This window comes from Octodon degus, unplaced genomic scaffold (assembly GCF_000260255.1).
Source record: "Octodon degus isolate 3935 unplaced genomic scaffold, OctDeg1.0 scaffold00016, whole genome shotgun sequence".
NCBI lineage: Eukaryota > Metazoa > Chordata > Mammalia > Rodentia > Octodontidae > Octodon > Octodon degus.
The window spans coordinates 853,334-877,076 of record NW_004524592.1 but is presented as its reverse complement, the minus strand read 5'-3'; the positions used below and the strand labels follow the sequence as shown (position 1 = coordinate 877,076).

The following is a 23,743-nucleotide window of genomic DNA, read 5'->3' as shown; positions in this document are numbered from 1 at the left end:
AATTTGTAGTCAGTCATTACAATTCCCTTTAAATTATTGATAACTTTTATCCAATGTGAGCTATCAGAAGAGAAATGCCGGAAATTAAATTCAAGTGGCACACATGAGGAAAAGGGCTGAAAAATTTTAATTGTTAAACACTTCCAAGGAATTTATGACTGCTACTCTTTGATGATTTTTCCAATTTAATATCCATTTTATATCTGCTTATAAATGTCCCCTAGTGGTCACACATAATACTTTATAGAGTCAAGTTTAAAATAACATTGGCAGTGAGATGTAAGGATGAGAAAAAAGATGATCAAAAGGAAAAAGGCTGATTCCACTGACAAGTTTTGGCAGATACCAAGTTTTGCAATGGACTACTTTGTATACCGGGAGATTAGGGAAGAAGATGAAAGAAGGAAAATACTATAACAGCTTAAATTATTCCTGTCAAGTTTAAACTCACATGTATCAGTCAGTCAAAATTTTTTTTAATTACTTGTAGTTCAGTAGTCTTATTTAAAATAGACATTTTTCTCCTGAGTTTAAGATAGTGCTTCTCAAATCATGTCAGCCTTGGAGTTAATAGAGGACAGGTTTGCAAATGTAAGAAAAACTAATACTAATGCTTAATAGACCAATATCCTCCTTGGTATGTTTTCCTTAATTTCTGGACACTTATAAAATCATAGACTCATTCTTTTTGGGGGGGTGGGAGGGCGTGGGTACCGGGGATCAAACTCAGGACCTTGTGCTTGCCAAGCAGGTACTTATGCAACTGAGCTGTCTCCCAGGTCCCATAAACTCATTCTGTAAATAACCCAACTATCCTGCACTTCACCACCTCTCTCCCTTCCATTTAAATTTATTTAAAGAATCAAAAGTAAAGGTTTGAAAAACAATTCCTTAAAACAGAGAATCAAAGGGAAAACAATTAATCTACGGAAATAATACCAGTAGTAATGCAACTATAAAGCACACAACAATTTGATTCTATTCTACATTGGGTGAGAATAATACTAAACTATCATTTCTAAGTCCCCTAATAAAACCTTCCTAAAGATCAATTTCTTCTATCACAAAAGTCTAATCTATATGCAGTTTGATTGACTATGTATTAATTAGTCACCAAAGAAAAGATAAATATTGCCTGACAATCAGATCGGTGGACTCTAAAGCAGAAACTGACAACAAAACACATCAAGATTTGCTAAGATCAGGAGACCTGGTATCCAAGGTTTTGGGGAACACTTACAGGTCTCCACCTGAGCACATACTGAGTGATGTGTGACTGTTCTGGTACGTTCCACTGGATGGGGTGAGAGTTGGGCTGGCTGGGGGTCTCAGTGATGATTACTTGGACAGGACCACTTGAGCCTGAAAATGACAATGTGGGATTTGGTTATCTTGACTATTCACTCACTCTAATTTAAAATTTCATGTGCATGGACAGCTATTTTTAAAGACAGTTTGCTCATCAGTAAATAGTATTATAATTGTCTAGGCTTGGTTAAGCCTTTTACATATTGGCATTAAAAAAATCAGTACAACACATCATTTTTCAGCTGATAATTATTGTCCTTTACATGAGAATACAAATGGAATTTATTTATAACAAAAATGTTTTCAATGTTTCTTAGCCTACTTTCTTCTCTATTTTCATAGTAACAATTGTGAAACAATTGCAGAACTGCTCTAATGCAAATAGCATAATTCAGCATTCACACTTCATATCCTGATTGTATTAACCTTCTTTTAAAGCAAATTCTAATTCATGGAAGTTTTCCCTGTAAATGAATCCAGTATCTAAGAAGGAAACAACAGCCGGGCATGGAGGTGCACGTCTGTAATCCCAGCACTCAGCAGGCTGAGGTAGAAGGATCACTATGAGTTCAAGGCCAACTTGGGCTATACAGGTGAGTTCAAGGTGAGAACTACATAGCAAGACCCTGTCTCAAAAACCAGAAAGAAACAACAATCCAAAGGGCATGAAACATGAGGTAAAACAAACACATTTCCAAACAGGGTAGAATCTTAGACAAATAGACAAAGATAATAATTACACGGCTTTATTTCTCACCAGCCTAAGCATTCTCTCAGCTTGAGAAAATAAATCATTACACTTTTTATTCAAAGTGTATACCCGAAAATTAAACCATTTATCAAATTACTAATAAATCAATTTTTTTTCAAAAGGAGTTATCAACTGAAATGGCATTAGAAGTATATAAAATTCACGATTTCCACTTCCTAATATGTGTGGCTGTGAAAAACAAAATTTTAAGCAGACTTATCTCTTTTGTTTTTAAGAAAAAAGCAAAATTAAAAAAAATCAATTTCTTAATACAGTAGGCTCCATTTAGGAAAATAATGAAACATCACTGAAAAATCTATGTTTATAGAACAGAAAACTATCACTCTCTAAATCCCTCTTCTTCATAATGCCAATGTTCAATTTGCTAAAAATGGTAGAGTTCCTAATGATAACTTCTCCAAGAATTTCCTACTGGTCAAGCAAAACAAAATTTTGTGTATTTAATAAAGTACTTTGCTGGATAAACAGATTTAAGTTTTCCAAAAGCTCTTAGAAAAGATACACAGTATTGATTTTTCAAATTTAATTATTATCTTAGCTTTTAAGTTCTCTTTGAAACAAAGTTATCTCTAGCAGAACAAATATGGAACTGGACAAACTATGGACTCTAAAATTCTAGAATAATACACTCACTTCCACATGTAAAAATTCAAAGTTGGTTAAAGACTAACAAATATTTTTTAATCTTAACTTCACTTAATGTGAATGTATTTTCAAGGCACATGAATATTAACCTTCATATACAAAATCTTCAGTTTTCCATTCTAACATGGCATATATTTCATAGAGCATGCTGGAAATTTGTTTTAATCGATTGGCAGAAGTCAATTCAGTTGGCCCCTTGAATAACCCTTTCTGTTCATGAAGATTCTCAAAAATATAAATTCTTAAATACTCAAGCACAATTGTATAAATGTGACTATAAAGTACTTCAATATGAATCAGTAAATACAGAAATGTCATGCCCTTAAATTATTTATGATAAGCCCACATAAGTTTGTTTACATATCGACCCATTAAAGAAATCCTACTATAGTCTCTTCAGATTTGAGACATTCGATACCCATTTTAGTTTAGTGCATCAATTATGATGTTGAAGAAAAACGTTCACCAGGGTAAATGTCTGTGAAGCGTTAAAACAACACAAAAGACCTTTACTTTTCATGTTTAAGACTAATCATCTTCCACTATGCCCAAGGACACAAAGAAAAAGGTGACAAAGGAGAAGAGAGGGAAAAAGAAAAAGCTATTGCAATAGCTCTACTCTAGCCAGAGGAGGAAAGGCAAAGATTCTCTTCCTTTCTAGGACTTCGTGCCCTGGCCTGAAATTCTATTTTTTCAAATTTACCTTATGCCACCTTCTGCCTTTAAGAAACTTTCACTGAGCAGCAATGGGATTTTTTTTAAACAAATGTATTTGGTACAGGGTCTCACTACACAGCTCTGACTCGTGGTAACCCCCCTGTATCAGCCTCCCCAGCTCTGAGATTACAGGCAAGCGCCACCATGCCTGGAGTCTGGCCTGCTCAGCATGGCCAGGAAAGGGGTCAGCATGGCATGTGGTGCCAGGGATTGAACCTGGGTCCTTGCACTTGGCCAGGCAGGCGCTTAGACCCCTCAGCTATCTCCACAGCCCAGCAATGGGATTTTTGTCCAGGAAATAAAGGAACTGTCAGTTTTTAGTTAAATCAATTAAATTCCTATTACTATACTCCAACACATAATGGAGGAGAGTTAAAAATTTTGGAATCACTTTTTTTTTTCTTTTGAGACAGGGTCTTGCCATTATGGAGTGCAGGGCAGGTTTAAACTCACTATATAGCCCAGGCTGGCCTCCAACTCACAGTTCTCCTGCCTCAGCCTCCTGAGTGCCAGGAGTACAGGTGTGAGCTGCTATTCTCAGTTAAAAATTTTGATAACCCTTTCAATATCTATTAGTTGATATAAATTTTCAAACAGACAATAGTTAAGAAAAGATATGATACAGGGGCCAGGGAGATGGCTCAGTGGAATACGTGCTTCCCCAGCAAGCGCAAGGACCTGAGTTCAATCCCCTGTTCCGTGAAAAAAAAAAAAAAAAAAAGATATACAATATCTACGTTTTGAAAATCAGTTTAAAGTGAGGTTAAAAATATGAGTAATATCCAGGAAGAGCAACTCGGGAGAAATTAAACATTTAATTTGACACTGACATTTTGACTCTGTCCCTTCTTCCCTCCTCTAATTTGCTGAGGTCTTTGCTTTTCTAGTTGCTTATTGACAAACCAAATGCCTTTTATCTTCTGTGAGTTTGAGCAACTCTACCAAGTCCTCTGTATAAGGAACAAACAGGGCAAGGCTGAGAGACAACCAATAATCTGCTGCTCCTTTTTTCTCCCCATAGTCTCAAAGCTCTGTGTGCTAAGCATGACCTACCGAGCAATCCAGACATACAGAAAAGCACCAGAGGCCAGCCCTGCTGCCCTACCTCTCTTCTGTGTTCACTGTGCCCTTCTTGTTACCCACTTTCTACAGGGTAGAACACAGTAAAGAGGCAAAACTCCAACCAGGAGACCTCCTTCCCATCCAGATTTTTCTCTGTAGTTCCCCTCAATGCTTTTAGCAAACAGCTATGTGGAAAGGATCAGCACGCCTGTAATCCCAGCACTCGGGAGGCTGAGGAAGGAGGATGGCTGTGAGTTTGAGACCAGCCTGGGCTACAGAGTGAGCTCAAGGAAAGCTTGAACTCTTGAACTGCATAGCGAGACCTTGCTGCAAAAAGACAAAAAAGGAGAGAGAGAGAGAGAGAGAGAGAGAGAGAGAGAGAGAAGAAAATTACTAAATCACACAGAAGATAATGTTCCAAAATGCCACATCAATAGCAATCACAAACACAAAAAATGACTTTCTTTGGAAGCCTCTAGGCTCTAGCTGTCTCATCTAAAGTTAGCGCCAGTTTAGGAGACTCCGTACTTCAATAGTTACTCGAATAACTGATATTTAGTAAATAGACTTTTGTAATTCAATATTTTACTATAATCACAGAAATTATTTTAAATTTTTATTCCAGAAATAAGTAACAACACCTACACAATGTTTTATGTCTTACACAATGTCTTTATGACCTGAAAAACCCAGCAGCGAACATCAGAGTGTGTTTATACTGTGGAGGCGGAGAGTTTAGCAGGTTACTCAACTTTTGCCCCCGATACTTTGTTCCATATTGCAAATGATCAAACAAGTGATAAGTCTGACCCAAACAGAACAGAAAAGACAGAGTGAATCAATGTCATGCTGCTTCTTTTCTCTGTTAAGAATTACAAAGTAAAACCTCAATCCTTTACTCTTAGTGATTCCCTTGAAGGTTTCTACTTCCATGGACAGATGTGAGACAGAACTAACCAGAGCGCGTTACCCTAATGGAATGTTGTATAGTGTATGAAACAAAGCTATACACCTGCACCTACCTGTACCTTTCCACAGCCATCTATGCTGTACCTTTTAGCTGATGAGGAGGAGAAAGGAAAATCATTAAAAAAAAAAAAAAAGGAAAATCTTTTTAGTCAGACATTTCATTTCTGTAGAGTGCTATCTGATAAAAGGACAGAAGCAGAGGGAGTCCTCAAGTTAGGATTCATAGTGTTAGCAAGCACCGGGGCTGCCCTGTTCTGGTGACCTACACAGCTGCAGGCTAAGAGCTGCTTACCTGGGTAGGTCTGCAAAGGCTGGCAGTGCCATTCCCCGATGCCGCGGCCATAGCAGTAGCACTGGTACCTGACGCCATGCACGTACTTCTCCCAGGAGTCTCCGATTTGGTAAAATGTTCGGGACTCTGAATCCTGGCACTGATCTAGAACATACATAAAGAAAAGATGAACAGCCTTGAAGACTTAAAGCTACTAACTCAATTTGCTAGATTACAAATCCCCCCCTTTTTTTTTTAAAAGATTACAAGTTTGTATTGAAAAATAAAAGGAATATTCATTTTTTTTTCTTTTTTCAGAACCAGGGATTGAACTGAGACCCTTGCACTTGCCAGGGAAACGCTTATTCCACTGAGCCATCTCCCCAGCCCCTAAAAAGTTCAGAAGTATTTTTTTTTTTTTTTTGGTTGGCTCAGGATGCCTTCACGGCAGGTCTGGTGAGGCTTGCGGATCTGGGGATCGAACCACAGCATCCTGGTTGCTTTGTTTAAGCAGTCACTTAAACAACTGAGCTAACGGGCAGGCCCCTTAAATTTTTTTAAAAAATGTATTATAATAAAGACACACTGCCTTATTTGTCTCCCTCCAAATATTCTACCTTCTTTCAAACACGCTTATCTCCTTATTTGTGCCATTTTTCTGAAGCAGTTCTGGAAGTCTTTTTTCATGAGCAGCCTTTTAAAAAAAAAAATTAAAAACTAATCTGTATTTAGCACAGGGTCTACAGCGTCACTACAAAGACCAGGCTTGTAGTGATCCTCCTATTTTCAGCCTCCCAAATGCTCGGATTACAGGAGTGTGCCACCATGCCCAGTCTCAGCACACCCCGGGGGCAGGGCGAGGACAGCACAGTGAGATCAAACCATGAGCATCTTTAGCTGTGCTGTGCTGGCTGCCCTGATGTCCTGAATCAATTAAAAACAGTCACCTTTCCAGGTCACTTTCACTTGAGGGAACAGCCAGAAGTGACAGTGCCCGATTCTGTGAATAAGGCGGGGGAGGACACACCATATTGTTTTAATTGGACAGAAATTGCCACACATGTTTCAAATCGGTTCTGTCCCCAGAGCAGCCAGGACAGCGCAACTAAAGACGTCCGAGAAAGAGCTCTTTCAGAAGTGCTCCAGAGAGCAACCGGAATGCTAAGCTTGTCTGACATGAGGGGGAATATTTTGAGGGAGATTAACAAAGCAACAAAGTCTTTTACCATGATAAATTTTTAAAAAATTTAAACATCCACCAGATATTTTGATGACACCACATATGCTCAAAATGAAAATAGAAATTTGTAACTGTCCTCGCAAATAGAGGCAGTGAAAACAGCTGATCACACCCTTTACCTTGCAGGATAATCAGTAATGGAAAAAAGCCTCTATTGGGAAAAATATCTAATTTTCTGAAAAAGGTGTTGTTTCTCAATAAAAATGTAAAGATTAAGGTTTCAGCATATATTATAATCTAAGTATTAATGTGGGGGAAAATTAGATAGTTTTTACCAATATCGGTGCAACTGACTTCAAGTGAACGAGGAAAAACATGGCAGCAATTTCACTTCATACACATTTCTGTGAAATTCGGAAGGGCACATTTAAATGTAAATGAATGAACTAAATATTAACTATGAATGCCTGCTGTGCAGTTGCTAAGCAAATCTCTCGGGATCCCTATCAGCTGTGGCAAAAATCTCAGATCAAACAAACTCATGTTATCAGTTTGTTTTCTCTGTGGGTGACCAGCCTGTTCCAGTAAAGGAGGATTAATGGATTACATTAAAATTTGGAGAGCTAGTACCACAGCTCTTTCAGGGCTCAATCTCCACCCTTTGCTCAGCTGTCAAAGAAAGGCCGCCCCAAAATACAGGGTCTTGGAGGGAGGTATTTACTGGCACAATCCTTTGCCCACATTATCCCATAGTAAGTAAAGGAAATTTTCTTTTCCTAACATGCACTGACTTTATGATTCAAAACCAAAAATCAACTCCATTCAATCAAACTAAACCTCCATTTGTAGCCAAATCGAGCAAAAAGCAGATGATTACCACAATGAACATTATCTATAGGTTCATGATGAGTGAAAAGACTTCTGAGCTTGCTAGGAACAGCTGAGCAGAGGCTGGAGCCCTCAGTTGTGTAGCATCCAACAGCTCTCCTGACCCAAAACTGGTTAACCAGTCCTGATGTCCAGAATTATCCCAGGAGAAGAGACTATTTACCAATGGGGTCACACTTCCACCGGCCCCTGCCCTGCCCAAAGCAGGTACAGTTGAGCATGTGTCCCTCCTCATGTCGCTTGTGGAATGTATCATTCACGTTGTAAGTGATGTTATCCACAATGCACTGATCTGTTCAGAAAACAGAGGGATGGGTGAAGAACTTTTAAAACTTCACTAGTGAAATCATCCTTTTCAAAATCTCCCACTTGTTTATTAATACCTTCCACTAAAGGACCTTTTTTATTGGCATAAAGTAAGCTCCCCCCACCAAAGCTTAATGATACAATATCGCCCTCCCTTCAGTCTTCTCTTAATAGACCTGTGAATGTTGGAGATCACGGCATGTACAAGTAAGATATGTGGCAAAAATCTACCCTCCTGCAAAAAGTAATTTTTAAATAAAATATCTTAATTTCTATAAAGTTCTGTCAGTTGCTGGCTTTCCTTCAATCTGTTTGTAATAGTAGGATGATTAAACATATTTATGCAGCACACAGGACAGTCTTGTATAGTCTGGTTTCTGAAATGGCAAGTGGGGAGGATATTCAGATTTAAAAAGTAAAATGGAATCTACATTTGCAAAGTTAAAAAAGAAAAAAAAAACTAGGTCAACTTTTCTTCTCACTCTCCTGAGAGACACTGAGAAAATTACTTTCCCTCTCTGGGCCTCGGCTTCTCCACCTGTTAAGTGAGGAGCTGGTCTGCACCTTATTAAGGTTCCTTTCGGCTCTGCAAAATCAGATAGAATTCTATTTCTCCTGGATTGTGCTTCTCACTGGATACCACAAAAGGAACAAATTCAGGCCAATATCCACATTGGCTGCTTGGACTCCTTGGGATTAGCTCCATGTTCTACTTTTGAAATCAGAGAAATGGAAAACTTAAATTGCTTTAGCAAACCAACAACTCCTCATATTATATGCCTGGGTCCAAATGGGACAAAACTGTCTGAACAAAAGAAATAAGTCTCCCTACATATTTGTCTTCTTAAATTTGGATCTGCAAAGATCTGATTTCGTCTTCTTTCTTTATAGAAATGATCTAATCTTTTCTAGACATGAAGCCAGTAGCATCATCTAAAGCTAAAAGGATCAAATGTTTGTGCTGCCTTTGAAGCCACCTTTCTGGCTTAGCCTCAGTCCTCATATCCTGTTTCAGAGCCTCAGAATTCCTATGCCAGCTTTTCTTAACTGGCTGCCCAAAATGATAACCTTCCCCAGAACACAGCCTAATAAATTGGCACTGCAGAAGTCTCTCTCCGCTTTTGGCACAGTGTAGGTTTTTACATGAGAGCCTGTTTCTCTGCCCTACTTGATTTTTCACACATGTTCAAAGGCAAGACAGCATACCTCGGAGCTGGGAGTAGGCGACACATGTCCATTCCCCACGACCATTCCCCACACATGTGCACCGCATCATGTGGCCCATGTCATGCTGTTTATCCCACTGGTCCCCAATGCGATACATGACCCCTTCATTGGTTGTGCAGATTTCTTCATGCGCTGTTTGGAAACAGAAATGAAATGCATTTGGTAGGTGCCCACAGTATCTGACAGGTCTGCATGTGCTATTATATTATCAGCCCAGTCTGGCCATTCTAAAATCTCATGTCTGGGGCACCTGCACCCTGACTGATCCCTTTCTGGGGACACTTTTCCTGTGATTCCTGTGGCTCCTGCTCACCTGTAACCAGGCTGTGCTCCCACTGTCACTTTCTGACAAGGGCTCCTGTGCTTGTCTTCTCTACCTGGATGTCACTGGAGCTCAAGATTCTCCTAATCTTTGCCCTTGAATGTCTCAAATTAAACTCAAAGTGAACCTGTTTGAAACAGATTTTCTCCCCAGCTCACTTTTCATCCCTTCATCTTCATGTTCTTGTAAGTAACCACTGGAGGTATCCTGGATCACTCTTTTCAGAACTTCCCAAACTCATTCTTTTGGCTCTTCCAGGTGTCTCTACCTTTTGAGTTTACAGAGCCCTTCTCTCTCCATACCCAGGATTGCTTTCCTGGCTCTAATTATCACCATATCAAGCCTGGACCTCTAATGTCACCCTCCCTTCTCTCAGCATCCATTCCTGCTCCCCTGAAAACTATTCTTTCTACAGTGGCCAGAGGAAAGCATCCTTTCAAGTCTTAAGTGATAAGACAGGTATAGGAGCTGGTTCCTTTAATCTCATCTTCCTTCCTGACGAAGGAAGATCTTGAGTTCAACTCCAGGCTAGATAACTTAGCAAAACAATTAAAAATAAGAAAGGGATGGAGCCAGGTGTCATAGCACACTCCTGTTAATCCCAGCATTCTGGGATGCTGAGGCCAAAAGATCGTGACAAGATGGAGACCACCCTGGGATATGAAGTGAGCTCAAGGCCAGCCTGAAGTGCACAGCACCATCCTGTTTCAAAAGATGCACACAAAGAAAGAGGTTTGGAGATGTAGCTCATTATAAAGGTCCAATCTCTAATAGCACCAATGTACGTGCATACACACACAATAGATAGATAGATAGATAGATAGATAGATAGATAGATAGATAGATAGATAGATAGAAACTCTCATTTTGAAAGAAGCCTGTGGGCCTCCAAGGTATCTAAGGTTTGCAAGGCAAAAGTATAGAATTCCAAAACCACAGAGTCTTCCAGGTCCCAAAGGTGAAGTACGTTGTAGGAAACAATTACAGGGAGGGCTAGGGAATGCTAAACTAAGACAGTAGCTACACATTCACTCATGAGGTTCATATTGTTCTTGAAGCCTGGATTCACTACTTCCTTGTAACTTTTGTTCATTTCAGTTTTTTTCTAGTTCAGAAGAAAATATTGCATTTGGTATAGAATTGCAAGCAAAAGTGAATTTTCCTTTTAAAACCATTATTATCTTTGTTTGAAATGTGAGAAATAAAGGGGTAAGCCATTTCCGTGCCTCTCACATGCATCATACTGCACAGTGCACAGGTTCCTGGCTCGATTCTACAACTGGAAAATCAGATGTACTCCACGAAATTATTACAATTTGAAAATAAGTAAAATGCACTGGTTTCCCCTTTCTCTGTTTATATAAACTGGAGATTTAAAAAAAAAATCCGTACTTGTCAAAAATCAGATTTTCTGACTTGATTTGGTTGCTTCCATATGTACTAAGTGTCGGGGAGCTTGTGCCAGGCAAACCAAAGTCACATGTCAGCACTGTAGGTCTGGAAGGGCAGCCACCCAAAATGCACTCGGTTTTACACTTACAAAACACAGAGCTTTGCAAATTTGTATTTGCAAATTTGTATTTGCAAATCTTGTGTGTGTGTGTGTGTGTGTGTTTAAAATATATTTTAAAATTGTATTTGTGTATTTGGAGCATTAAATTATGCCAATAGGATTTTTAGTATGTATGTTGCTCAACCAAGCACACCAATGGAATTTTTGAAGTATATAATTACACGTATATCTTCTCATCTCTCATGTATATAACATTTATTATACACACACATATGCATATATAGTTTTGCTTCCCAAACTGTCCTAATAAGAGCGAAGAGGACACGAGCCTTGGGCTCTGCTCCAAGTGACTGTGCACCCAAGCCACTCAGAGGGTCAGTCCCATCTTACCAGCCATGGGGCAGAATCCAAACTTCTGATCAGCATCATAGTTCTGCGTGGTCCCACACCACTTCATATTATCTCTTCTGCCCTCAGAGGTACAGTCGGTGTAATTGTGGTTGTTGTACAGGAAGGGGAAGTGGCACAGGGCACCATTAGAATTTCCACCTCGAGTCTGAACCAAAACTGCCCGGGGCAACACACAAATAAGAACAAAATGATTACAGTCGAACTTCCTCACATACAAGGAAATGACCTACAGTGAGATTCTCAGAGTGAGGTTCCTATGAGCAATTCTTACTCTTTCAGGATGAAAGATGCCTGGTAACAGAGTTCAAAGATTTTTTGCATATTCACCTTTATCCTTCAATAAATTTGTTATTTGTACTCATTTCCCAACTCAAAGAAAAATGCAAAAGATTAAATGATAGCTTGAATAATAGTTTTATCTAGAAGATAAGTGAAGGCACCCTGATGCCCACCCTACTGACTTCCATATACCAGTCATCTCTAATCACATCGCCATCTCTGTGTATCAAAATAAATGACCTTAGAGGACTCTTGCCTTGGAGTCATTTCCCAGGAGTACTGGGGAACATGGAAAAGCCCTCAACTATTAAGTTGGCTTCATGTTTCCTGGTTCCAGACAGATCCAAAGTGATGTTCCTTGTGAAGCCTCACATTAGTGGTCAGAATGCTCGCGAGTAAAGTCGGTTTTCTTCACTGCTCTGCTGGCCCCAAGACACTTACCAGTATGGTCTGTACAGAAGGAATATTTCTTGTCCTGCTCATAATTCGAAGTTGTGCTGCACCAAAGATGTCCGTCCTGTCGCCCTTCGGAGGTGCAGGAGTAGAAAGTCCTCCCGTTGTAGGTGAACGGTAAGACACATGGCTCCCCATTTGAATTGCCACCATACGTTTGTGTCACAGCTACACACACAATCCAAAGAGTCTCAGTTAATACAGTGCTTTATGTCCCACCAGCAGCTGCTTATCTGTACCTTATGAGAGACTGCGTTTACACCCTCGAAGGAAAACATCGGGCATAGCAATGGTCATCTGGTTAACTTCAGTCAAAATACATTACTCAGGAAGCCGTGCCTGCCATGGATGGGATCTGAGTTTTGCTATCAGTTTCTCTATTTGTAAAGCTAATTGATACGTATAAATTAAGGATATTGTTCAAGGATGCTAGAGGAGTATGGATGACGACGTCTGTGCCAGCAAAAATAATGCATGATGCTGTTCTAGCGAAGGAGATCTCTTTTGTAAAATGTTCCAATTTATTATTGCTATAGTTGTCACCCAGTTTATAACCCAGGAGAGATACATCAGGCCACTGAAAGATGGTTGTGTCACAATGTTATTAAAATTTGAGCTTTAAAGTATAAAATATGAATGATTAACTCTTCAGAAAGCAGCTTTCTTTGTAGTAGCATTTTAAACAAATAAACGTAGTGCATAGCAGTTTGATCCCCACAATTGGAAGGAAAACACACAGATCAAAAAGATTAGAAGGAAATATATCACATCCACCCTTGAATATCATCACGGGGTGCCATGATGCTAAGTTTTTCTTATTGTACTGCTTTATATGTGTTGTAAATGAATGCAGTGCCATATAAAAACTAAAAGTCAAAGTTTCCAGCACTAGCTTACAAGGAGAGAACACGAACCTGTCTCCTGGCAGCTGACGCCATTGCCCAGGCAGGTGCAGAGCATTTGTTTATTCCCTTGTGTCTTCAGCCACTGCATCCCCACAGAGTAGACCACGCCACTGTCTGTGACACAGTGACCATAAGGAGCAGGCTGGGGGTGAGGCTGGGGCTGGTAAATGGCTGTTCGGATGTCTGTGAAGGGACCACCGGATCCTAAGGTTGTGAGAAATGAAAGTCACCACACTGGAAAGACACCTGGCAGCTCCTAAAGCCCAGGACCCACCTCAGAGTCAGAACGGAGGCTACATGGGCAGGGAGTCTGAGTCTGGTAGCTAAGTGCTATTGGCCATTAAAACCCTAAAATATTTCCCAGAGGAAGAATCTCAGGGCCACAGACACTGGAGAACCGGCTCATCTCCATACACTTCACCTTGAAAGTCACTGTACAAAGGAATGTAAAAGACCTATACAGCAAGTTATATATTTTTTAACTCAATGTTTCTCAAATTCTTTTGGACAATGAAAGTTTTTCATTATACTCTGAGTAATATTAACAAAATAGCTCACATTTATTAAGTGTTTACCCCCATTTAATTTCCAAGGACCCCTTTTATCTATTTAGTAGGTTGATATTTGTAATTTTGGGGGAGATCAGGGGGACCAGCAGCAATTTTATTATGATTAAGTAACTCAAAGATACCATCAAATCTAATCTTCTTCACATTCCTAAGTGTTAGGTCAGGATAAAAACTCATCAAAAGGAGAAAAATTATTATTTTTAGTTCAATAAGTGACTGATTGATAAAAGGATAAGTAACAATGCCAACACATTTGTGTAGTAAAAAGTTGATGGAAACATACTAAGGATAATAGCAGAAGGACACACCCATCACAGCCACAGTTTTTTTTTTTTTTTTTTTTTAACTTTATATATTTAGTACAGAGTCTACAGGGTCTCACTATATGGATCAGACTCATAGTGATCCTCCTGCTTTCAGCCTCGCAAACACTGGGATTATAGGTGTGAGACAGCACACCCAGTCGCATTGGCCATCTCAGCACAACCTGGGGGCGGGGCCGGCATGGCATGCTGGGAATCGAACCCCAGTTCCTGTGTCTGCCTATGCAGGTGCTTCAATCCACTGAGCTATCTGGCCAGCCCTAGCCATTACAGCCACATGTCTTTCTTTAGGCTTGCATAAAAAATGTCCATGATGCAAAAACCTTTTTTATACCAGAAATGATTAAACTTTAAAAACTTTTATTATTGGTTGCTTTGATGGTGAGGGTGGAATCAGAGCCTGGAGCACACCATCTACTCAGTACCACTGAGCTACACCCTTGCTTTCTACTATCTTTTAGAAGTCTGCCTTCCTCTCTCCAAGATCCACTTTCACTTTTTTCTCCAAAATTTAAAACTACGCATTAAAAAGCTTTAATGACTAAAATCTATAAATGATCATAGCATATTAGATGAAAATCCTCATGAAAGGAGAGCGATGACCCAAGGACGTATTTCCCGAGCCGCTTTCCCCTCCGGCCCCCTAGCCCGGGCCTCACCCGTGGACGTGGTCTGTAGAGAAGTGTGTCTCTCGCATTTCCACTCCCCGCGGCCGTTGCCTGTGCAGATGCACTGCAGCAGGTTTCCTCGGTTATCCTTCTTGCTCCAGGTGTCTCCAATCCTGTAGGATGTCCTGGTGTCCTGGTCGTTGCATCTGTCTATTTCAGAAAGGAAGCATTTAAATACATCAGTATGGTTGAGACTGCCAAGTAGCCATTCCAAACCTAAGAAAGTAGTATAGTAGTTTCATGCTTGGAAGCCCACTTTTGATAACATGTTCATGTTCAGTTCTGGCCCTTACAGATATTAAACTTCTAGAGATGGGGTTACATTTGTTACTGTGGAGAGGGAACTATGTGGTTTCACCTCATTCCATCTCTCTGACAAAACTTGTTCATCATCTTTTCACTGATTTTGCTTTAAACTTTTTATGCTCTTGTTCTAATCAAATCCCTTTTCTGACATGTGCTATTCTTTTTTTCTTCCCCTTGGACCTTCCAGCCTTCCTCGTAGTAATACCTATCTTTGGCTCATCTTTCAATAGGGAACTTTGTTTAGAGCACTAGAAACAATAAGGACACACATGCAGGTTCCAAATGGCCTCTACCAGTTGTCCCAACTCTAAGAAAACACTGTAATGCTTTTGTTTTCATTTGTTAGGTACAAGAAAATTCAGAATACTATTTCTTTGATTAAAATGATCTTTTTTCTCACCCTATCCCAAGACACCTATTTAAAAATCACTAACAAAAGGGTCTTTTTTAAAAAATTGCTCAAGCTGACATTAGGCACGTAAGAATGATCATTGGTAATTGCACTATTAGTCTATGTATTCAACTGTCTGGCTAATACATTGTTTAAATTGTAATCCAGTTCTGTCCATGTACTGCAATTTGATTATAAATTGATAATAGATTTATATAGGTTTATAATTTATAGATTTATGGATCTGATTTATTTGTGAATTAGTGCAATGGCTGGGTTACAGAAACTATAATTTAGGAGTTGATGTAGGAACACACAAATATATCAGTCCGCCATAAGAATGCAGATTGAATCAAGGCACTCTTGCTAATTAGAGATTCTCACCCAAGTCTTCAGCTAATAGTGCATCACCTCCTGAGCCTCCACCACACTACTGCAGTATCTCACCTGAACCACCTAATATTGTGCCCTGTAGGTGATAAATACATATAAACCTTCCTCATCTCTCAGACCTACTAAGTACTCTTTCAAGCCTGAGGTAACGTCCAACATACTTTTGCCTCCCTATTTCACCCTAAATGGCACCCATGCTTATAAAACTTCATGCAGTAAGTGACCTTTCTTTAAGGAACTTTTCCCAGCTGCTCCAGAAATGCTTAAGGAGTTTGAATTAGACTTCCGATTTGTCTTAAGTCAAATACTGCTCCCAAGTTCTTAAAGTCTAATGATCTTAACACTTTCAATACAAAAGATCTCATGAGCCAGTAAGTTTATGAGAAATATTTGCCCAGAACCCTTACTATTTTTCATAATATTTCTTTTGTGTTGTTAGCAAAGAATTTGAATTTGGAAGCGTATTTAAATCTAGTTAACTATTTTAAGCTAGATAAACAAAATAGCTTCAGGATATTTAGATTTCAGTTTAAATTCATTTACAACAATAGTAATGGGTGTTCCACGCTCTAGAGTTGTGGTTAGCTTGTAATTGGACAAAAAGAGGCTTGAAACAAAAGGCAGTAATTAAGACTTTAAGACAGTCTTAGAAAGAGTATAAGGATGCCTGAGACCAACTTTTTCACAGAATTAGCTTTGGCAGCTTTAGGTAAAAGCCATCATCTATGGAATAGATGCTTTTTATTTCCATCAGTTTTGCCTTTATTTAAACTTTCAACATAGATGGAAATACCACATCTTTAGAGCTCATTACATCCACATCAATAGCTGCCAAGATATAGTTGCATGCTGTTTTAGTGATTATTTGCTCGTGATAATATTCAAAACACATCTCAATGTTAATTATGATTACCCAACTACACATGGGCAACTGAACTTAAGTCAGTGACACACTGGGCATTTGAGTGAACACTAAGATTCCTCTTTAGTAGTTGATAACCTAAGGCTCTATTAAACTAAAGCAGAGTGAAGGAATTTCTCCTGACACAAAAATTATCAAAGCACACTCGTGTACTGAGTGTGTTCTAAGTAGCATATGAGTGCAATTCTCTCTAGGAATCCAGAAAGCCATATCTGGTCTAATCATCCACATACAGATCTAGAACATACTTCTAGAGGTACAAGTGATGCGTCCACTGCCTTCTCCCAGACAGGTACAGTCCACCATCATCCAGCCTTGATAGGGCTTTTCCCAGGTCTCCCCAACAACATAGGAAGTCCCCGCGGCATGATCGAAACATTTCTCAGCTGTAAAAAAATTTGGAAGAAGAACAGGGAAAAAAAAAGTTATTCTGAATTATGCTGCCTCCTATAATTTAAAGCATAGTATGTAAGCAAAAATCCAGCCACATTTTTTTAAGTGGCACTCTGTTCAGAAAGAAAGGCACACCCTGCAACTAAACACACACTAAATAGCCAAAGAGAAAGGAAGCCCACGCTGAGCTGGCAGGCACAGATCCTGTCCTTCTAATGAGTACACCGACTACATATTTTCAGCCAATTCCAAGCTGCCCACCAGCATTTAAAGTGGAAAAAAAAAAGTACGTGTCTGGTTTGTCACAGATCAGATACACAAAATTCCAATCTTTATTATGATTGAAACCAATTACAAACTATAAATGGCCCAAATAAAATTGTTAAGAAAACTATGCAAAATTTGGATCTCTGTAAAAATACACCTAAAATAAAATAAAAATCTTTGAATCAGAGAACAGTAACTAAGCAGAACAAAAAACTTTTGCTTATTTATTTATTTTGTATTTTAGTACAGGGGCTACAGGGTCTCACTACACGCATCAGATTCCTAAGTGATCCTCCTGTGTTCAGCCTCCCAAGCACTGGGATTACAGGTAGGCACCACCACACCCAGTCTCCATCACTGTCTCAGCATGCCCTGGGGGCGGGGCCCGGCCCGGCACACTTAGTCCACTGAGCTATCTGGCTAGCCCCAAAAAACTTTTAGATGTGGACCTCACAGAGCTCAACTGAGGATTAAGAGAAAAAAGAAGCTCCAGCATTTTTATTTCATAAAGAAATTATCAAGGTGTAACAAAGCACATGCCACTTTTGGTTTTGGTCCAGTGTATTATCACAAAGAAATGTGTTTAAAGTGTCATTTTTGTCTTTTAAATAGTGTATGTCTTGACCAAGAGGGAATCTGGGATCTGATATAGACTAATGAACAGGATTTTTCCTAAATCTGTCAACTCTGGTTTGTGGTTTGGAAGCAAATTAAGACTTCCATTTGTAGTAAGTACTTTGTGATCTGATTTTTCAAAGACTTTAAATCACTGAACATTTCAGTATTTGAGAAAAAAAGTCCATTTTGCTAATTTTTGTTTAAGTTGGAACTCAGCGCTCTTGTCCATGTCACTGTGATTTGGGGCCAAGCCCACTCCCAGCTGTGCATCCCTCTCCCCCCGGGCTCCCGAGGCCACACACCTATCGGCTTGCAGGTCCATTCGCCTTTCCCATTGCCCAGGCACACACACTCCAACATGTAACCCCCAGTCTCATGCGGCCTCCTCCAGGTGTCTCCGATCTTGTAGGACTGATCCCCCTCATGGCAGCGGTCTATTTAGGACAAAAGGCAAATGTTAAGAGAAAGAATTTATGGGAAATAAGTTTCATGTTCTACCTGCCATATTGCAGAAAGACTTGTATTGGAGAAAGTGAACCAGAGAATAGTTTTACTACCAGACAGAAAGTTAATAGAGCTGGTCATTGCCAGTCAATTCAATTAAAAATTTTGCTTCAAAAACAATGGGAACCTGCAGAGAATTGTGAATGACAAAGAAGGGCTCATTCCCTTAGACCCTGAGAGATCACAGGAAACTAGGTCTAAAGTAGAAAAGGAAGGATGGCAGCCATGAACTCTGCTCATGTCATAGGAGTTTGCTCCTGAGAACACTTCGATGAAAGGACTGCATTGGGCAAACCATTCCAATTTTCAGGAGTATGAAGAGCCCATATTTTATCCTAAGATAGAAAGGTCACTGTGGTGGAAAGCAAGCATGGACACATATTGCATATGGGAATCCTGGTGCTTTTCTGGGCTGTTCAACTTAGTAGCCCTAAGGCAGAATCATCTACCACATTGAAAACATTGTTCACCACTGACTCTGGAGATTTGCTAATAACCTTGGAAAAATCCTAACATTAAGTATGGGGAAAGTTGATTGGGTCTATTCACAAGGGACTAACTGGTTCTTTTGGAAAGAAGCAAAAAAAGCTATATTAATAGAAAATTCTGGTAACCCAGTGAATCATACTGGAAAGATTTGCCTTAATTATGCTACAATTGGTGAGATTTAGCCTAGTCCCTAGAGTTCCTTGTACAAAATCTGGGCACATTATCTCTGGGGAAAAAAAAAAAAAAGATCAGTTTCCTGGGTATAACCTATTGGTCACAAATGAGATGCAAAAGATCTCTAGTTGTGAGATGCAAAAGATCTCTAGTTGCAAACAAGAAGAGCAGACAGCAGGGGCTGGGGAGATAGCTCAGTAGAATAAGCCCTTGCCTAGCAAGCGCAAGAACACAACTGATTCACTGAACAACTCAAGGGCTGGGGAGATAGCTCAGTAGAATAAGTGCTTGCCTAGCAAGTGCAAGGTCCTGAGTTCAATCCCCGGTACAGTCAGTCTGGCCTGAAGAGGCCCAAGTAATTTGAAATAAGTAACTATTTGAAGCCCATCTGACTGAAATGGATCCCAAGAAGTCTTCTTGGTCATATTATGGACACACATGCATGCACATACTAGAGATCTACACAGGTTAAGCAGATCCACCACCAGGGTTCAGATCCATCTTATAGAACCCCAAGAATCAGTTGAATGATCACATATGAGTAACTGATCACCAGGGGTACCCCCAAAGTGAGGAATATCCAGTTATGGATAACACAAATGATACTGATGGTTATAAATTCCTATGCACGATATTTTATCATCATTTTCCATCATGTCTTCCTTACTTGCAATGGTGCAACTTATTCTCCCGCGCCCAGCCCCAATGCAGGTGCAGTCCCAGATCATAGAATCTTTAGGGCGCTCGTAAGTATCACCCACTCGGTACGTGTTCCCGGTATATTTGTCAAAGCAAGTCTCTTCAGCTGAGGGGAGAAAAAAAATCCATGTGACCCTCACAAACGCAAATAAAAGCTTTCCTAGTCCACAAATCCAGGCAAAGGAAAACCCACATTTCTCTTCTATGAGTAAGTGGTGTGACACAACTGGAGGTAAAAAACAGTTCAGAGCTACAGTTTTACTTTTGGCCTTCATGAGACCTCAGTTTCTGCCTTTTTCACAAGTTCTTAAGTTTTCTAGAAATTAGCTTCTATTGTAAAGAATTCTTAGGAAAAAGGCATCTAAAGTGCCACGTAAAGTGCCACCTCGTGACCAGCCAGATTGTTTCAAATTTTAATCTTTGACTCTAGAAGTCAAGCCAAGGTTCACAGAGAAAGCAAACACTTCCCAGATCCCCTCCTCCCACCAGCCTGACCCTTGTTAACCCTACCAAGCTTTTCCATGTTAAGCTCATCAGTTCTTCTTTGAAGGAATTTCTATATAGTTTGGAAGAAGTATTAATGATCCTAAAAGTGTGAGAACTTTGAAGTGTTCATAGTGTTCCATTGAACAGCGGCTGGCAAATTGCCTCACCGTCTTGTAACCCAGAGAAAGACCTGAGATTACTTTCTTAAAAATCTGGCTCTCATAATCAATTTCTTTGAGCCACACACAAAAATCTTTCATTTTCTTCATCAAAACTTTAGGAAAGTAAAACAGACAAATAAATAAATGGAAATGTTCTGTAAACTAGTTTGGAATACGTTTGTGTTGTTTTAAAGGTAAAAGTATTGCGTGTAAAGCAAATATAAAGTTATCAAATGTTTATAAAGAAGGCATAACAGGTAATTCCACTAGAACAATGGCATCTGGATCTATACTCAATACCAAGTCTAATTAACAAGCACAGGTTTGTCTATTAAAAGATATTAATGATCAGAGTCCAAGACACTTACGTTCAGGTTTACTTTCACAGTTAAAACCTCGGCTCCCTCCATAACAGGTACAGACCAAGGCATTGCCTAGGTAGGTGCGCTCCCATTGTTGGTTTATCTGATAGTGTTTTCCGTTGTCATAGCAACCAGCTGTAAATAATTGAAGGAAAAAGTTATTACATTTTCGTCTTTTTAAAAAAAATTATGGAATTTTCTTGCACAACTGAATTGACAAGTCTGAGCACCATACACAAAAAATAATCCCCAGAATACCATGAGATTAAAACAAATATTCTACTAAAATATAGATATGGAAACTAGTTTTCCAAAAGATTTAAACTCATTTTATGTCAGTGGATATTTAGGGTTTTTTTCTTTCTTTCTTGTCTCTGTTTCTCTTTCTCTCTTTCTCTCTGTCTCTCTGTCTCTGTCTCTGTCTCTCTCTCTCTCACTCTCACCGAATGGTATACAACGATGTCATTTCCATCTGGCCAGTATTAAAGTGGAAGCATTTTTGAAAAGCAGATGATTAAAATTACATTTTAAAACACTCAGGACTTCAATACTTATGGAAAAATAAGTCAAGAACAACTTTAAAGTTTCCTTTTAGCCAAAGGAAAAGGGGTAGGGTTATGTAAAAAACTGGAAGAGGAATTTCAACTTCTGTTCTCAGTGAAGCATCCCGAGGGCGCCCCAAATAATCTAGACCAATTACATTTTTTTTCAGCACAGCTATCAGCCATCTTTTTCCCACCCCCATTTTGAACATATTTAACCAATAATTTAGTAACAAAGAAAATACAGTGCAGTTAGGGACCACACTAATCCCAGACGGAGAATTTACAGGCAAACATTTTTCTTTTTAAAGGCGAAGTTAGTTTCCTTCAAGGGTCAACCTGAACGAATAGAATCCAGGAGGACACTGGGGGACACCCCAGCCCTATCTTCCAGCGCCTTATGTCCTCCTAAGCCCTCCTACGAATCGGCGAGCACAAACCAAGATCTGTGTCCACAACTACATTCTCTTCAGTTTTTTTTCAAAGCGCACTCATACACTTACATGCACACACCCGCGTGCGCGCGCGCGCAAAACTTCAGCGGCAACTTTAGCTGGCTTTCGGGTCCCCTCCCGGCGCCAGCCCGCGGGCGGTACTCACGCTTGCTCTGACTGACAGTCACCGGGGACTGCGGCTGCACGATCTGCTGAGCCTGCCTCTTGCTCTTCGAGGCCCCGGTGGGCGGCACCCCTATCCCCAGGCACAGGGCGGCCAGCAGCAGCAGCCCGGGCCCCGGACCCCTGAGCATGTTGAGTCGGTGGCGGGTCAGCCGCCCTACCCGGAGGCTAGCGGCACCAAGTCCGGTTCCCTCTGCAGCCCGCGAGTAAAGCCCTTCCCAGGTCTCTGGGGAAGGGGACAGGTAGAGGGACAGATGGGATGGAGAGGGCCAGAGAAGTTGTGGCTGCAGGTCCCTCCTTCCCCGCCGGCGCCGGGACTCCCTCTCCTCCCCCGTGCAGCTCCGAGGGCGCGGGCGGCCGAGCCCGGGGAGCCGGGCTTATATGGGCCGGAGCCGCCCGCCCCCCGCAAGGCCGGGACTCGGGGAGGAGGGGCGCCCCCTTCCCGCCGCAGCCGCGGGCCCGGGCGACCGCTAGCCGATTGGCCCGGGCGCGGGTGACGTCACGGGGCGCTGTGGGTTCGCCCCGAACAAAAGAGATGCTGATCGCCCGCCAGGCCTGGGGCAGGAGAACTTTTTTTCGGTTTCCTCTGCGGTCGTCAAACTTTCTTGGAGGTTGGGGGAAGGGATGGGAAGCGTCTGTGCAGGGGCTGGGCTGGCGGCGAGGGAAGGGAGGGGTGGAGTTGCGTATGGCGGAGGAACTGCAAGCCTCCCCTCCCTTTACCTTTTTATGTTTTAACTTGGGGGCTGGGGGTGTTTGAGGACATTGCGTCACCTCTGAAAAAGATCCGTGCTCGCAGGAGAGTGTTTTGTGGGGAGGAAAACCCATAATGCAGTCACCACCTTGCAGCTGTAGGAACCCAGACTCCGCGTTCCCAGGGCGCGGCCGGCTGAGCGCCTCTGCCGGTCTTGGGTCCGACGTGTGCCTGCTCAGGGCCCCCTTTCTGTGGCTTCACTGCATCCCGTTCAGACTTCTGTCTTGGGCGAGCTGTACCTGCCCAGTTCTGGGAAGGATCAGCTGGGACAGGGGGGACCCAAGGCGAAAAGTCATCCTTTAATTAAGGAGTGCTGCTACGTACCACGAGTTCTTCCGGACAGTTTGCAGATCTGGGGAAAATTCGAAGAACAAATATTTTTTTCAAAGGACAAGTTTCCTTTTTCAAATATGCAGGAAAGTCTTCCTTTCCTGGGGATGGGATGCCCTTTCCATTGGAAGGGCAGTCAGTAGTGAGCGCCCTGAGAACTGCAAGGTCGGACCGGCTGTGGAGAGGGAGAAAGCTTCAGGTCTTACCATGTTAGCTGTCCCATTTACACACAAAACAGGATTTTTTAATCACGAAAAGCCGGGGGAGAGGGTGTCCCTCTTTTATAGTCGAAATCTTCTACAGCCCTCACCCTGCCTTTATTTGGCATTTATTTTTCCAAGACGCGAGTCTCCTTGCAGAATTGCGCACTCCTCCCGCCCCTGCGGCCAGACTTCTGACTTTGCTATTGTTATTTGCTCCAAGAACTTGGACAATTCCTATTTAATATCCCCCTGTCTTTCCCTCTAAACTCAGAATGGGGACCCAAGGAGTCGCTAGCACTTAGCTCTTCACTCTGGTCCTTTTCAGGCAAACACAGGCAAAAGTTTTG

At 41.0% G+C, this 23,743-nt stretch overlaps 1 protein-coding gene across 8 annotated transcripts in view; it reads right to left on the bottom strand.

The window, feature by feature from the left end:
* Positions 1–22,427, bottom strand: part of Fn1 (fibronectin 1) — a 70,399-nt gene extending 47,972 nt beyond the window's left edge. For 7 of the 8 annotated variants that reach the window (XM_004626584.3, XM_012513691.2, XM_004626585.3 and 4 more), the window contains exons 1-13: positions 22,096–22,427; positions 20,960–21,088; positions 19,913–20,050; positions 18,381–18,512; positions 17,049–17,186; positions 14,780–14,938; positions 13,238–13,432; positions 12,312–12,491; positions 11,571–11,747; positions 9,325–9,477; positions 7,976–8,104; positions 5,766–5,909; positions 1,241–1,362 (exon numbers count right to left, since the gene is read on the bottom strand). In XM_004626584.3, the coding sequence (XP_004626641.1) occupies positions 1,241–1,362; positions 5,766–5,909; positions 7,976–8,104; positions 9,325–9,477; positions 11,571–11,747; positions 12,312–12,491; positions 13,238–13,432; positions 14,780–14,938; positions 17,049–17,186; positions 18,381–18,512; positions 19,913–20,050; positions 20,960–21,088; positions 22,096–22,243 (1,944 nt within the window). In that variant the 5' untranslated portion in view covers positions 22,244–22,427. The remainder of the gene's footprint in view (positions 1–1,240; positions 1,363–5,765; positions 5,910–7,975; positions 8,105–9,324; positions 9,478–11,570; positions 11,748–12,311; positions 12,492–13,237; positions 13,433–14,779; positions 14,939–17,048; positions 17,187–18,380; positions 18,513–19,912; positions 20,051–20,959; positions 21,089–22,095) is intronic. The other variant, XM_004626589.3, reaches the window with a different exon arrangement.
* Positions 22,428–23,743: the final 1,316 nt, after the last annotated feature.